The sequence below is a fragment of the Myxocyprinus asiaticus genome, chromosome 27 (assembly GCF_019703515.2).
Source record: "Myxocyprinus asiaticus isolate MX2 ecotype Aquarium Trade chromosome 27, UBuf_Myxa_2, whole genome shotgun sequence".
NCBI classification, from domain to species: domain Eukaryota; kingdom Metazoa; phylum Chordata; class Actinopteri; order Cypriniformes; family Catostomidae; genus Myxocyprinus; species Myxocyprinus asiaticus.
Window position 1 is genome coordinate 42,684,953 of NC_059370.1, and position 16,118 is coordinate 42,701,070.

Sequence of the window (16,118 nt, forward strand, 5' to 3'; positions counted from 1 at the left end):
CTGCCCTGGAACTGACTTGTCTTGAAAGCACTGGCGTAATACTGGGGGAGACGGGGGGAACACGTCCCCCACTAATGCTGCGAAGGGGGTGATTTGTCCCCCCCCGCCCCCCCAATCATCCATCTGTCCTTGCTTATATATTTTAATCAATGCTGAAAATAATTTAGTATGAGTACTTTGCAATTGCATGGCTGTGAGTCTGACATATTGAGACAAAAAACTGAAGTCCCTCCTCCGTTGTACGAGTCGGTATCGCCCAACTAGACTGCGGTGTCATGTGGTACCTGTTACTTTTCTCAGCACTGGCCAGGATGCATGAACTCACAGTAGTTTATTATTACTGGATGAGGATTTTTAAAAATGCTTTTATAGATAATGCTGAGGCTGATTTCCTTCACAGGTATGAATCCTTGCAATTATCAGTTTTTGTTAAATATATCTATCCAGTGTAAAATGCCTTCAAATGATATAAAGCGTTCTTAGATTTAAACGCAGATGCATGGAGGATTCGGTGTTCAGAGCGTCAAGCGCCCCCTGCAGGAATAAAATACCCAAGACAGTCTGTGGCTGACAACGTGTCATTTCAGTCTGTAGGACTGTATCCCACACAAAACTTTCGTATGAATTTAGAAAACATGAAATACATCACATGAGTCATATGTGGAGTCAGCGATGATGTTAAAGGTGTCCATAGAAATGATCAGTTGTGTTTCATGGTGAGGAAAGCAGACAGGCATTTCAGATGAGCAGGTAAGAATTGTAATTTTCTGAAAGGGGAAATTATTTATGAAACATTAACCATAATACTTTTTCTGAATGTTTGATATGATACAGTAAGAGTATGCATTGAATTAGGGATGACGTGATTATACGGTATTTACTGTTTTTTACTATTAAAAATATCACGGTTAATTTAACTGTAAGAATTTAGAATCCACGGTTAAAAACCGTGACATGTTTTATTTACATGTGGCAAAATATTATATATAATGTATAAATATATAATATAAAAGAGTTTATCGTAAGATTTTGTAAGCCTAAATGTGAAAACACTTGTGCCTGTGTGGGTACTGGAGCTGTTGCTATGGTTACGGACGGTGGCCGTGTGGTGCTTTAATGGCCAGGTGTCGCGGACTGAACGTGAACTTTAATATAATATAACAGAGGAATTTCAGCGAGTAAACTTTGAAAAATCATCGTCATTATTTAAAGCATTGATTCTGTACAAATTCACCGCATTCAACAATAAATGTCAATTTTAGTTATGACGGGAGTTTAAATTTCCTGCTGTAAGCAATGTTCCCGTTATTATGCATAGTCCACAGGTGTTGTGGACAGTATTTAGAGTCTGTTGCCAATTCTTTATGTTGGGGTGTCTGACAGACAACGGATTGCTTTAATAAACTGATGCAGAAGAGAAAGCTGTTAAATGCATTTTTTGCATAAGTGCAAAAAAAAACACTTAAAATGAACAGGAGAAATTGGAACGCCCAAAGGTCAACGGATGTAGAATGGAAGTCCCGCCTTACAATTAAAAGAGCCAATCGCCTGTCAATCAACTCTAGAACGCGCATGCGCATTAGTTATACAAGCCGGTAAAATTGCATTTTTTAGCAGAATATGAGGTAAAGCATCACAATTTATGATTCCAGTATTGTCAGATTTTATTGCTGATTTTACATATGTTCTTTGATCGTAATCTTGGCCAACAGTTTTTGGTCTTTCTCCATTCAAGTAGATAGGAGCTGCACTGGCACGACTGGAAATAACCCTCCGAGAGCGTTCCAAACATGACCGACAAGTGGACTGACTTGCTAGAAAGCTAGAACTTGCTTTTACACTTTTATTCCTAAATATGTATACTAAACCCATATTATCAATAAAAACTTAATGATACATTTCCCTCATTTGAACCAGATTTTATCCTCTTTTTTTTTCCTTTTTTTTTTTTTTTTTTTTGTAAATGTAAACTTTTATTTTGAAAGGCTGTCATTGATCTGGTCCTTCTGTCGTTAGCTTCACTGTTGATCTCTGGCTGTAGCGGCCCGTGATCAGTCCGTTAGTCAGAACCTCCGATGAGCTGCGGGCTGGTCGATGGAGACCCACAACTGGTGACAGCGTCATTTGCTTTGGGCTCAGATAGAGATGTCCACACCGGGTTATACCAATCCGAACTCGTCCGTGAATAATTACGGCATGAACGCGACGCAGAACGGAGGCGGAGCGGCATCCTGTCACAACGGTGGGGGATTAAAGCGACGAGATCCGAGTTAGAGGCTAAGTGCTGTAATCACATTCAAATACAGGATTCAGATGCCAAACTAACAGGCTACATGCTAAGCTAAAATGCTAACGGCTAAAATCACATTTAAATCCAATTGAAAGGCTAAAATGCTAAGTGCTAAGATAACTGGCTGCAGGCCCAAGCTAAATCACCTGTTTCTCATGGGTGAAGACTTCGACCTTAAAGGCTCTATATTAAAAAAATATATATTCCTGTCATTTAAAACATGCAGCGGCTGTTGATGTATTTTAATGAATATTAATGTCAACAAACAACTGTAGTCAGTCTAATGCACCTGATGCGATTAGATCAGTTGTTTTTATTCTCGTATCAAAAGGGTTATTGGATCATGTTGTAGATCTACATTATGAACCGAAATTGTCATATTAGTTATTATGTGACTCTTTGTGGATCACAGTTGTTTATTTACTGTAAACAGTATGTCCAGGGGCGTAGATTCCTCCCAATAATCAAAACAAGCAACTACAACCCACCACCCCTAATATTTATACCCCCCAAAAATAGTTTTGTATTTGGTCTTTGACTGTTAAAAATGTTCCGGCTTCAATATAAGTCAAGATTAATCAACAGCATTCATGGCGTAATGTTGATTACCATAAAAATTAATTACTACTCGTCCCTCCTTTTCTTTAAAAAAGTGCAAAGATTGAGGTTCCAGTGAGGCACTTACAATGGAAGTCAATGGGGCCAATTTTTGGAGGGTTTAAAGGCAGAAATGAGAAGCTTATCATTTTATAAAAGCACTTGCATTAATTCTTCTGTTAAAACTCACGTTACTGAGCTGTAAAGTTGTTTAAATTGTCAGTTTTACAGTCGTTTTAGGGTTTGTTGACGTTACATCATCATGGCAATGAAGTTGTAAAAATGGCTATGACTTTACACAGAAAATATGAGTAAGCAATTTTATCACTCTAAAATGATGTTAACAATTAGTTAAAAAAAGTTAAAAAGTTAAAAATTACTAAGGAGCCATTGGCTCTTAAACTCAAACATTTAGGAGCCAAATGGCTGTTTTAGTTGCCACATCACAGAATTGCTCGATTTAGATAGAAAGCCAAAGAAAACACAGCTGATAGCTCATTAATTGGGTGTTTAATATATATATATATATATATATATATATATATATATATATATATACACTGAATAGTTGAGTGCACACATTTGCATTCCCCTTTTGTCTCATAAGTTTTCACACCCCTTTCAGAATGTATACAAATAAAAGAGATAAAAGATCTTTTTTTTAATTATTATTATTTAGTACTGCCCTTCGGAATCTACATAACACGTATTTACATAAAGTATAACATGCATATAGTAGTGTCTTGTAGAGATGCACCGATACCATTTTTTCTCTTCCGATTCCGATATCGGAAATCTCAGTATCGGCCGATACCGATCCCGATCCGATACCAGTGTTGTTTTTTTGCATAATCAGTTTAGAATATCTTTACATTATTGTGTGGAACTAATTGGGAGTACTCTTTAATATGAAAAGAAACACAAACCTCTAACTACACATTATTTCAGTATAAATGTATAGCTTATTAAGAAACACTTTATTATTAACTAGTATACTGGATAATGTAGCAAGTGTTTTATTTTTGCCTTTTTTTTTTTTTTTTTCAAAAATGTTTCAACTTGCATCTGGACTTTAAAGGATTCAGATCTCTTTTTTGTTCAATTTAGTTGTAAGACATCAGTCCACTTTTCATTCACACAGTTATTTTTTGGAACCCATTCAACGTAAATATTGTTATAAATTGTAAACAAATACTAATGATGACAATAATAATAATAATAATAATAAATTGTTATTAATGTTATTATTATTGACTTTTAATTTTAAATACAACAGTAATATATTTAAATAGTGCACTTTTTATGCGACAAAAGCAAATTGCCCCACCATACTACATACGCTCACAGTAAAGCGATGCCCCGTTTTTTGTTTTTTTTTCTCCATTTTTTTATGCTGCACATGCTGGCACTGCTCCAGCCAACGAGACAAATAAACGGTTTAAAACATTCGCTTTGACGCGCCATTGTAGACAGCCTTAAGGCATTGCGACACGTCATCGCTCACGTCCGGTGGAGACAGGTTGTACCATGATTGTCTCTCAGTATTTATTTATTTGACCTGCTGTTTGATTTCTGCAATACGTTTGCATAAAACCAGCGATTTGTCTCAGTAATGAGGAAAATTCACATGTGTCATATTTGAATAGCATTTGCATGGTGGTGTCACAAATAAAAGTGATGATGATGTTTTTGACAGGTCCGGCACAGACGTACTCTGCCATGTATCCAGCAACCAGCTACTACAGTTCTGCTCCACCGCAGGGTTACACCACCATAGTGGGACACTGCGCCCCTCCGACTGGCAAAGTCTCAGTTTCAAGCACAGACTATAGTGCAGACTATTACATGAAGAGCCATGCCCATACAGGAACTGTACCAGGTGCATCTCCATACCTAACACCACCAGGAACGCATCAGTACCCCAGCTCTAATGCCCCAGGGCCCGGAGTGTCTCTCCACCATCCTGGTACAGCCATTTCAGCAGGCCGCGCCCTACACGATGCCAACTGGATACTGCGGACAGCCGTATAATCACCCCTCACAGGGGCAAACTTGTGCTCAGTCTCAGCAGATGCAGCACAGCGTGGTACCGGCATCCAGCGGCAACAACCTCGGCGCCCCGCTGCACCCCATCGTTTCTTACCCATCAGCTCCTGGTAGCAGTCAGTATGGCACGCTGAGATCATCTCAAATAGCTGCTGGGCAGCCACCCGTTCCCACGTTAATGCAACCACCGCCCACCCAGAGTTCTTCGCAACAGTATCCTCAAGGGAATGGGGCCACACCCACACCAGCTCATCAAGGATACGGAGCCGCACCTCTCAGCCAAACAGCCACTGTCAATGGCCAATCAAATGCAGGTTTGTATTGAGGTTATTTTCATTGGATTTATGCTTTGATATGAAATTACGTGAGTAAGTTTTTACCGATTAATCGGTGCAGATAGTTGCTTTTTGGAACTATCGGTTATCAGCAGAAATGTAAGCCAATAGCTACCGATAGTTTTTTATTATTATTATTTTTCCTTTGTGTTCCTCTTTGGCTGGAACTGGAGGAATTTACAGCTAGAACGGCTTAATTCTACAGTATAACAGTGGCCTCTATAGGTGAAATAAAACCATTATTGACACCTCCTGGTGATTTGCTGTATCTAAACCTTTCATCATTGACAATATTCATCCATATTTTTTGTTCTCACTTTAATGCATAGTTTGTTATTTTAATTAGATAATCAAGTGTTCAAAAATAGCACACACATTGTGTCTCCAGCTTCAAATCTTGTGAATAATTGTAAATCTTATTCTTCATTAAACCTAATCTGGTGAGACATATACACACACACAAAACCCTTCATCTGGTGAATATTTAGGCTATAAAAATCTCAATTTGGTTAATTGTTATTATGGCACATTGTAGCGGGCCAAGTCTTTGTAATTTCAAATAAGAATCCCCGGTGTGGTTAGGGCTTGTTAAAAGGGAAAAGTCCCGCATTATCCACCAAATGTTTTTATTACTGGGATTTTAGTTGCTCAATAAACTGCATCTGGGATTCATTTTGGACTCTTGAAGCTGCTGTGTCTGTGCCCGTCATAGTAAGGGTAGATTTTTTTTTTTATTATTTGTATTTTTTTACATTCTATGAATTGATTGTAAAAACTGTCTGCCGATTAATCGGTTGTCAGCCTGTCCCACTACCTTAGTTATCGGTATAGGCAAAATCCAGAAATGATATTAAAGAAATGTTCCCGGTTCAATAAAAGTTCAGCTCAATTGACAGCATTTCCCCCCATTAAACTGATCATAATTTTTACACATTTACGTTTGGCTTTATATTTTTACAGAGGCTGCGCATAAATTACTGTCATATTAATGTTACATATTTTAAATAGAATTAATAATACGAATATTATTTAAAAAATAGGATATCTGGAGCAGATACAGAGTTTAATTTCACCTCTTCATCCCTCTCTCACTCGCGGTGCGTGTAGGGAAATGTCCTCTCGCTAGATAAGCAAATTTAGCAAAGTAGTTATGAAATCACTTCGGTGGCGGTTCTGGAATCGGAACCAGAGTTTGAGTATAGTATTATAGAAATGTTTTTTTACTCCTTCTCGTAGATTGGCTTAGTCTACCTGTTAATTAGTTTCAACAATGTCCTGGTTTGGGGGCCTGGGTAGCTCATTGGTAAAATACGCTGGATCCCACCCCTGGAGTTCGCTAGCTCGCTAGTTTGAATCCATGGCATGCTGAGTGACTCCAGCCAGGTCTCCTAAGCAACCAAATTGGCCTGGTTGCTAGGGAGGGTAGAGTCACATGGGGTAAACTCCTCGTGGTCGCTATAATGTGGTTCGTTCTTGGTGGGGCGCGTGGTGAGTTGAGCGTGGTTGCCGCGGTGGATGGCGTGAAGCCTCCACACGTGCTATGTGCTAAGTGGCAACGTGCTCAACAAGCCACGTGATAAGATGCACGGGTTGACGGTCTCAGACGTGGAGGCAACTGGGATTCTTCCTCCGTCACCCGGACTGAGGCGAATCACTACGCCACCATGAGGACTTAAAAGCATATTGGGAATTGGGCATTCCAAATTGGGAGGAAAAAAAAAAAACAATGTCCTGGTTTAATATGTTAAGTAACTTATGTGGTGAATTCCATTTAGAACAGGCTATTAGGGTAGCTCTATTGGTCCTGCACTATTCATTCAATTGTTTTCAATAAATATGCCTGTTAAATATTTGATAATGTTGATTCAGTGAATGCATGTCATGTTCTGTATTTAATGTTCAATAATGATAATGCAAGGCGAGCACGTCGCAGATAAATGCCCCTTTTCAGTGGAATTTAGTTTTTTTTTTTTTTACTGTTTTCTGAAGGTTGGTTTCAAAATTTCCATTTAAACATCAGTCAGAAATTAGTCGTTCAGCACATCCCTAGTTAGCACATATAATGTTTACATTTTGTGGCTATACTTTTGAAACAGTAAGTAGGGATGTTCCGATACCCTTTCTTTTGAGCACGAGTACCGATAAACATTTTTTTAGTACTCTGAACTCAATATCAGCAGTTTATTTCACTTTTATCATCAAAATTGTGTTTAAATAAATTTATTAATTAAAACTTGAATCAAATGAAAGTATAACAATTAATTTTCAACATGAAATTGGTTTATTTTTATCAAATGAAGAGATTTTATACAGAACCTCACAGCACAATCCTAAATAAAACATTGGAGTTATTTTTATCAAATAAAGTGCTGCATAATAGAGCATCACAGATGTGAGATACTACTTAACCCTTGTGCCAGATTAAAAAAAACACACACACTCAGTAACTTAGAGAAATGTCCATGTCAAAAACCTGCCATAAAATTATTATATATTAATATTAATTTCCACTTTCACTGACTTTGTTTACATAATGCCACTGGTGTTTTTTACACATACACACACACACACACACACATATTTCTCAGTACACACATGCAAAACACTCTGACATCATTACCAGCACACCCACGCAATTTTAGCTGCATCATTTATTCAATTGGCGTGCAGTGCTCTATAATACAGCAAACAGAAAATAGGAAAAAAGCATGTATTTGCTCCATAGGCTAAATATGAGAAAAATGGTGCCATCTTGTGGAAAATATTAAAAATTTAAATTTTGAAGCCAGGGCTCCAGAATGAAAGCATAATATCATAGAATTCATGATTTTATGCTTTAATGGCACTGGGATCAAATATTGCCGTTTTAATGGGTTTCAATGGGGACATTTTTGTCCTGAAGGTCCTGAGTGTAACTATTTAGTGTACACAGTGTATTATAGATGTATTATAGCAACTGAGGTTGAAATATCAAAATTCCCCCCAAAATACACCTTTGGCGAAATGTAAGCTGTTGGCATTAACACAGCCAAAATGATCGAAAAAACAAAAATGTCCTGAATATCTCTGCGCTGAATGTTTATGTAATGACATTCGTACATCAGATGATATAGGAGCATTGTATGAGTACAAGTACATGAGCGCAGTATCGGACCCAATTCAGATACCAGTATCAGTATTGGTGCATCCCTAACATTAAGTATTTTAATGTTTATGGATTGGCTCCATTCACTTCCATTGTAAGCACGATTTTTGTTTTCAGTTAAAAAACAAGGGATGAATTGAAATAATTTTTTGTGGTAATCCACATTATGCCACAAATCCTGTCGATTGAACATGACTTATATTGAACCCCGAACATTTCTTTAATGCGCACATAAATATTTAAACAAGGATCTGAAATTGAAAATATAATTGTGATTTATTGATATCTGATGGTATCAGCGCAGCTTAGTAAAAAAAAAAAAACATTGTAACAGACTGATATCGATTTTCTTTATGCTTTATGTATTTCTAGTTCAACAACACTATGACCAAAACCTCCAAAATCCCATGAGCCATTATTACGCCAGGGCCCCTCCCATCTCAGAGGCCCCTGATAGAGAGAGGGCGCCCTCAGGAACCCCCGACACTTCTGTGCATTCCTCACCACGACACCATCCACGTACTTTCGTTTGTGATTGCCGTTTGATTGCTTGCTGTAGTTGTGTTTCCTTTATTTAGACAGATGACTTGGCGCTTGTGTGTGTGTGCGGTTAACCAGACAAACCCATGTAGAATATGGTGAATATCATATCATATATATTTCACCACAAAATAAAAATAAAAAGTTCCAAATAAGAAATTATATCCAATTATATCCCTCTTTAATATGCAAAAACAAATGTAAATTAGCCATTTATAGAATAATTCCCTCTAAGTGTAACACTGAGGCTCTATTTGTTTGAGCATCCCGACCAACCTTACATAGCAACATTGGCTCGACCAGTGGTGTGAATTTGGGGCTGGACTATCTGGTTGTTAACCAAGGGAAGACCACATTCTGTATAGGGATGCTAGAGGTGCAGAAATTGCATTCTAAGCTTTTAAAGAAAATTAAACTTAAGACATAAATGCGTTATGACATTTTAATGACAATAAAGGAAATCTTCTCCCCAATTCCCATTCACTTCATTTTCTTTACGCAAAATATAATGTTTTTTAGTTGTGATATTTGAGGTGAAACATGACCTGGACATGTTTTCATGAGATCCTCCTTGCTGCTCAGATCCATAACAGGTGTGTTATTTATTATTTTTGGTGTCTATAGTATAGAGCGCCGATTCTTTAGCTAAACGTGTCATTTATTTCTCATGTCCACTAATTCTATTCTGCTTATTCTTCTCACTCATTCATCTTTCTTTGCATATTCTTTCTCACATCATGTGCTGTTAGGTTTTGGGTCATATTTTTTTGCCGCCCTCATGTGCGATTTGGGCACTGTTTACTCTCTCTTCTGTACTCAAACCCGTCTGTCTGTCTCTCTCTTTCTCTTTCTCTGATGGTTGGTGTATTTCAGGGCTGCTGTATGGTGACCACAGGGTGAATAACGCTGTTAGCTCGGCCGCAGGTGATCACTCCTCATCCAGTTCTGACCATGAGGAAGAGGATGAGGAGGATGAGGAAGCAGGTCTGCTTTCGCTTTTATTTCTCCACTCACCTCTGTTCCTCACTTTGACATTCCTTCATCCCTCCATCCCAGAATTCTGCCGTTTTCCATCCCTCCATCTCCCTTATTTAAAATGATTAATGAAAGCACACTTCCTACTGTCTTGAACAACTTCCTGCATTTTCTGCTTCTTCCCAGTTCTTCATTAACTTGAACTCTATAATGCCCATGAACACACACACACACACATACACACACACACACACACACTTGTGTGTGTATTCACCTTGCCTAAAACTCACTGTGCAGTTTATACTGCATACAGTGTTTTACAGGCTAAATATTTGAAGTCTGATATTTTGGTGTGAGCCATCACGGGATTACTCACGTCAATGATCTGCTCTGTATCTCTGGAGTGCATGCATTGTACACGCGGGCTATAGCGTCACAGACCACAAAACGTATGTGGCCCATTTGAATTCTAGTGAGAATTTCTTAGTTTAAAGTGCAATACAGATAAATAGTCTGTACAATCTAAAAGAGGTCATTTTTATTACAACTGTAGCAGTTGTATTTAAAGTTTCTCAATGTGTTATTATTATCAATAGGCTATTATTTTTTTCCATAAATTCTATTATTCATTATTATTGTTTTAGAAAGACTAGCTACGATGACCTTACCACAGTAATGAGGATCCATTTATGGATATTAGGATATTAGAAATAAACTGGATAATAAATATAATAGGCTCATATAAATAAGTAATAAACTCATCAACTTTTAAAAAGTGGGAGAGAAAACTTCCTGTATCTTTTGTTGTTGACATCAACAACACAAATAATGGCACTTGATACAGTATGTCCTTATGCTTATTACTTTTTACTGTGTTGGGTAGCGACTTGATGTCCAATGTAAAATCTGGTTCCCGAAGCAAAACCAGTTGAGAACCACTTGTGCAGTGTTCCAGTAGTGTTGATAGTTGTTAAATGTGTATATGCTGTTAAATAGGTTTATATTATCTATTTGTTTATACAGTATGTTATATAAAAATAGTGCAAGTATTTGACAGTTATTACTACAGCTATCTGGGCTTCCAGAGCCCTTTAAGTGTCAAAAGTTCACAGCAAATAAACACACACATGACAAGGCGAAAATTGTTTTAAAATCTATTTAGCAGTATAAAATTATTTTTTTTTTTTTAAATGTCAAACACTTTGCAGTATTCATTTTTATTGTATTAAGCAGTATGCAGTATACCATTATTTTTTTTTATGTCAATATGTCAAACACAAAAGTAGTATGCAGTATACATTTTAAATATGTGACACAGTATGCAGTGTACTTACAAATGAACAGTGTGCAGTATACCATCTTTTTTTATTTTTTTATGTCAAACTATGCAGAATACTATTTTTTTTGGAATATATTTAGTATGCATACTTTTTAAATATGGGACACAGTATATGCAGTAAACTTTAAAATAAATAGAATGCAGTATACCATTATTATTTTTTTAAAATGTGTCAAGCACTGTGCAGTTTACTATTTTTGAAATGTATTCAGTATATCCATACTTTTTCAACATGTGACACAGTATGTAGTGTCCTTTATGAACAGTGAACAGTGTGCAGTATACCATCATTTTGTTTTTTAAATATGTCAAACACTACGCTGTATACTAATTTTTAGAATGTATTTAGTATGCATTTTTTAAATGTGGGACACAGTATGTAGTATACTTTCAAATAAATAGAATGTATTATAAAAAAATTTCAAAATGTCAAACACTATGCAGTATAATTAAAAAAAAATATATTCAGTATGCATCATTTTTAAATATGTGTGACAGTATGCAGTGTACTTTAAAATTAACTGCAGTATGCTGTATACTATTATTTTAACATTAAGTATGCAGTATACGTTTTAGATATGTGAAACAGTATTCAGTGTACTTTAAAATGAATAGTTTGCAGTATAGCATCATTTTTATATATATATATATATATATATATATATATATATATATATATATTTCAAACACTATGCAGTATACCATTTTTTAAATATATTCGGTTTTAATAATGTAATACAGTATACCATAATTGTTTTTTTTTAAATGTCAAAAACTATGCAGTAAACTATTTTTCTTGTATATATTTAGTTTGCAGTATACTTTTTAAATATGTGAAGCAGTATGCAGTATACTTTAAAACAAATAGAGGCAGTATACCATTATTTAAATTAAAAAAAATGTCAGACAATATGCAGTATACGTTGTAACTAATATATATATATATATATATATATATTGTATTCTGTATACTTTTTAAATTTGTGTCACAGTATGCAATATACTTTCAAATTAGCAGTATGCAGACAGTATACCATCATTATGTTAAACACTATGCAGTATACAATTTTTCTAATATATTAAGCAGCGTGCACTATACTTTATAAATATATGAAGCTGTATAACACTAAAAAATACCATTATTTTTTTTTTAATGTGTGAAACACTTTGCAGTATGCAACGATACATTTCAAATGACATGCATGTTCGATTCAGTGAGTGCCACCCAGTTATGAAATATATACGGTTGTTTTTGCATTTTTAATCCAGTTTTGTGTAAAAGTGTCTTTTGGCAGTTTAATCAAATAATGAGAAAAGAAAGAGATCGTTGACAGTTCAGTCGTCATACTGGAGAACTGAAGCTGAGCGCATCACATTGTAGGATACAGTGTTCCATGAAGTCAGCTCTGGATGTATTCTGTACATTTTGGCCAATATAGTAGGCTATCTATGCATATATATTTGCATACTGTGCACTACTTGCATTCTGTGTGCTTCATATTGCAAAAATAGTGTTTGGCATTGAAATGCCCACTTTTACAGGCACATACAACAGCCCTCACACATATAAGCTCTTCACACTGGCCCTAAGGGTCTGCATGTCCCCTTCTGTGTTCCTCTCTACCTCTGTTTTCTCCTTCCACAGACCTGAAGACTACAGATATGTTTTCATTTCCAAACTGGCAAAATGTCAGTTCCAAAAACACATTTCTCACCGAACCAGTTTTTAACGATAAAGAGAAATGTCGTTATTTCTGCCATACTCCTCATGCCTTTCACTGGGACTTCTGAACTGTTTGTTATGTAGATAAATGTGACTAAACATCCAAGACGTACACCAAAAACCGAAGTATGCCTTGAACTTTAGTAGCCCTGTTTTGACTCCTGCCTTATAAAGAGGTCTTTAAACACAGTACAGGGCTTCTGTCTGTGTGTGCGTGTCTTTTAGAGAAACCCCTTGTGACCTATGAGTGTTATTATCATGGGCAGGTTTATATTTAGCTCCTCATGATGAAATGTTTTCTCATGGGAGTTTGGATGTGTCATGTCCAAGCCTGCTACTGATTCATCACACACACCCCAGAGGTTTCATCCTCCTCACAGATTTTCCCTGGATTTCCTGCACCCTTCATTGATGTGAGTGGGAGTGTGTGAATAACACTCGCTGTGTGTTATCAGAGGGTTTAGCTTTCAGATGGTCCCAGAGGAAAAGTTCTGCCTCTTTTTGCAGGTCATTCATCTCTCCTGAGGTAATGGACCGCAGCTGTGATTTGAGGTGCTATTTACATTTTTAAAAGATTAGTTCACCAACAATTAAAATTCTCTTTTTTAAGCCCCTTATGCCATCCCAGATGTGTATGACTTTCTTTCTTCTGCAGAGCACAAATGAAGATTTTTAGAAGAATATCTCAGCTCTGTTGGTCCATACAATGCAAATGAATGGTGACCAGAACTCAGAAGGTCCAAAAAGTAAATAAAGGCAGTATAAAAGTAATTCAGAAGACACCAGTGGTTTAATCCATGTCTTCTGAAGTGATATGATAGGCGTGGGTGAGAAACAGATCAATATTTAAGGCCTTTTTAACTATAAATCTCCACTTTCACTTCCACATTCTTCTTTTGTTTGGCGATTAGTATTCTTCGTACATATTGCCACCAACTGGTTGGGGCTGGTAAAAGTTGAAGATTTATAATACAAAAAAAAAAAAAGGACTAAAATATTTATCTGTTTCTCACCCACACCTACCATATCACTGGCTTACTTTTATGCTGCCTTTATGTGCTTTTTAGAGCTTCAAAGTTCTGGCCACCATTCACTTGCATTGTATGGACCTCCAGAGCTGAGATATTCTTTTAAAATCTTCGTTTATGTTCTGCAGAAGAAAGAAAGTCATACACATCTGGGATGGCATGAGGGTGAGTAAATGATGAGAGAATTTTCATTTTTCAGTAAAATATCCCTTTAAGGCAGTCCCTCAAATTCAACATTACATGGCTGGAGAGAACTTAAAAACGGCATTAAACAGTATTTGCGATGCATTTAACTTCCACAATCCAGAGTGAAACAGAAGTTTTAGTTAAAATAATGTAGGGCGGGACTTGATTTTGTACATTAATTATTTGATTGGATGCAGACAGGATAGGCTGTGATATGATCGGTTAATATTGTTATGTCCAACCCACAAGGCCTTTATTACATCAGAAGAAAACAAAGTCTTCTCAGATGCGGAGAAAGTTATTTTGCAGAAACGATATGAGAACAAACATTTAAGCAAAATGAGCCACAGTTCTTTCTTGCTGAATGCATAAGTTTTATATATATATATATATATATATATATATATATATATATATATATATACACACACACACACACACACAGTTGAAGTCAGAAGTTTACATACACTTAGGTTGAAGTCATTAAAACTCATTTTATAACCTCTCCACAGATTTCATATTAGCAAACTATAGTTTTGGCAAGTCGTTTAGGCATCTACTTTGTGCATGACAGGAGTAATTTTTCCAACAATTGTTTGCAAACAGATTGTTTCACTTTTAATTGACTATATCACAATTCCTGTGGGTCAGAAGTTTACATACACTAAGTTAACTGTGCCTTTTAAGCAGCTTGGAAAATTCCAGATAATGATGTCAAACCTTTAGATAATTAGCCAATTAGATTCAGATAGGAGGTGTACTGAATTGGAGGTGTACCTGTGGATGTATTTTAAGGCCTACCTTCAAACTCAGTGCCTCTTTGCTTGACATCATGAGAAAACCAAAATAAATCAACCAAAACCTCAGAAAAAAAACTGTGGACCTCCACAAGTCTGGTTCATCCTTGGGGGCAATTTCCAAACACCTGAAGGTACCACGTTCATCTGTACAAACAATAGTATGCAAGTATAAACACCATTGGCCACACAGCCATCATACTGCTCAGGAAGGAGACGCATTCTGTCTCCTAAAGATGAACGAAGTTTGGTGTGAAAAGTGCAAATCAATCACAGAACAACAGCAAAGGACCTTGTGAAGATGCTGGAGGAAACGGGTAGACAAGTATCTATATCCACAGTAAATCTATATCCTATATCGTCATAGCGTTACAGGCTGCTCAGCAAGGAAGAAGCCACTGCATCATCCCAACCGTGAAGCATGGGGGTGGCAGCATCATGTTTTGGGGGTGCTTTGCTGCAGGAGGGACTGGTGCACTTCACAAAATAGATGGCATCATGAGGAAGGAAAATTATATGGATATACTGAAGCAACATCCCAAGACATCAGACAGGAAGTTAAAGCTCATTGCAAATGAGTCTTCCAAATGGACAATGACCCCAAGCATACCTCAGAAGTTGTGGCAAAATGGCTTAAGGACAACAAAGTCAAGGTATTGGAGTGGCCATCACAAAGCCCTGACCTCAATCCGATAGAAAATTTGTGGGCAGAACTGAAAAAGCGTGTGCGAGCAAGGAGGTCTACAAACCTGACTCAGTTACACCAGTTCTGTCTGGAGGAATGGGCCAAAATTCCAGCAACTTATTTTGAGAAGCTTGTGGAAGGATACCCAAAATGTTTGACCCGAGTTAAACAATTTAAAGGAAATGCTACCAAATACTAACAAAGTGTATGTAAACTTCTGACCCACTGGGAATGTGATGAACGAAATATCAGCTGAAATAAATCATTCTGTATTAAAATAAAGTAGTGATCCTGACTGACATAAGACAGGGAATGTTTTCTATGATTAAATGTCAGGAATTGTGAAAAACATTTAAAATAGTTTAAATGTATTTGGCTATGGTGTATGTAAACTTCTGACTTCATTTTCTGCTAGTTTCAGAGAATGTGCTT

General features: G+C 36.6%; 1 protein-coding gene across 8 annotated transcripts in view; it reads left to right on the forward strand.

The window, feature by feature from the left end:
* The first annotated feature begins 2,001 nt into the window (after window positions 1-2,001).
* LOC127418069 (protein transport protein Sec24B-like) overlaps window positions 2,002-16,118 on the forward strand; it is a 41,165-nt gene continuing 27,048 nt past the window's right edge. For 2 of the 8 annotated variants that reach the window (XM_051658436.1, XM_051658439.1), the window contains exons 1-4: window positions 2,156-2,286; window positions 4,584-5,247; window positions 8,786-8,932; window positions 9,827-9,937. In XM_051658436.1, the coding sequence (XP_051514396.1) occupies window positions 4,818-5,247; window positions 8,786-8,932; window positions 9,827-9,937 (688 nt within the window). In that variant the 5' untranslated portion in view covers window positions 2,156-2,286; window positions 4,584-4,817. Of the gene's footprint in view, window positions 2,287-4,583; window positions 5,248-8,785; window positions 8,933-9,826; window positions 9,938-16,118 lie in introns of all 8 variants that reach the window. The other 6 variants (XM_051658443.1, XM_051658437.1, XM_051658438.1 and 3 more) reach the window with 6 other exon arrangements.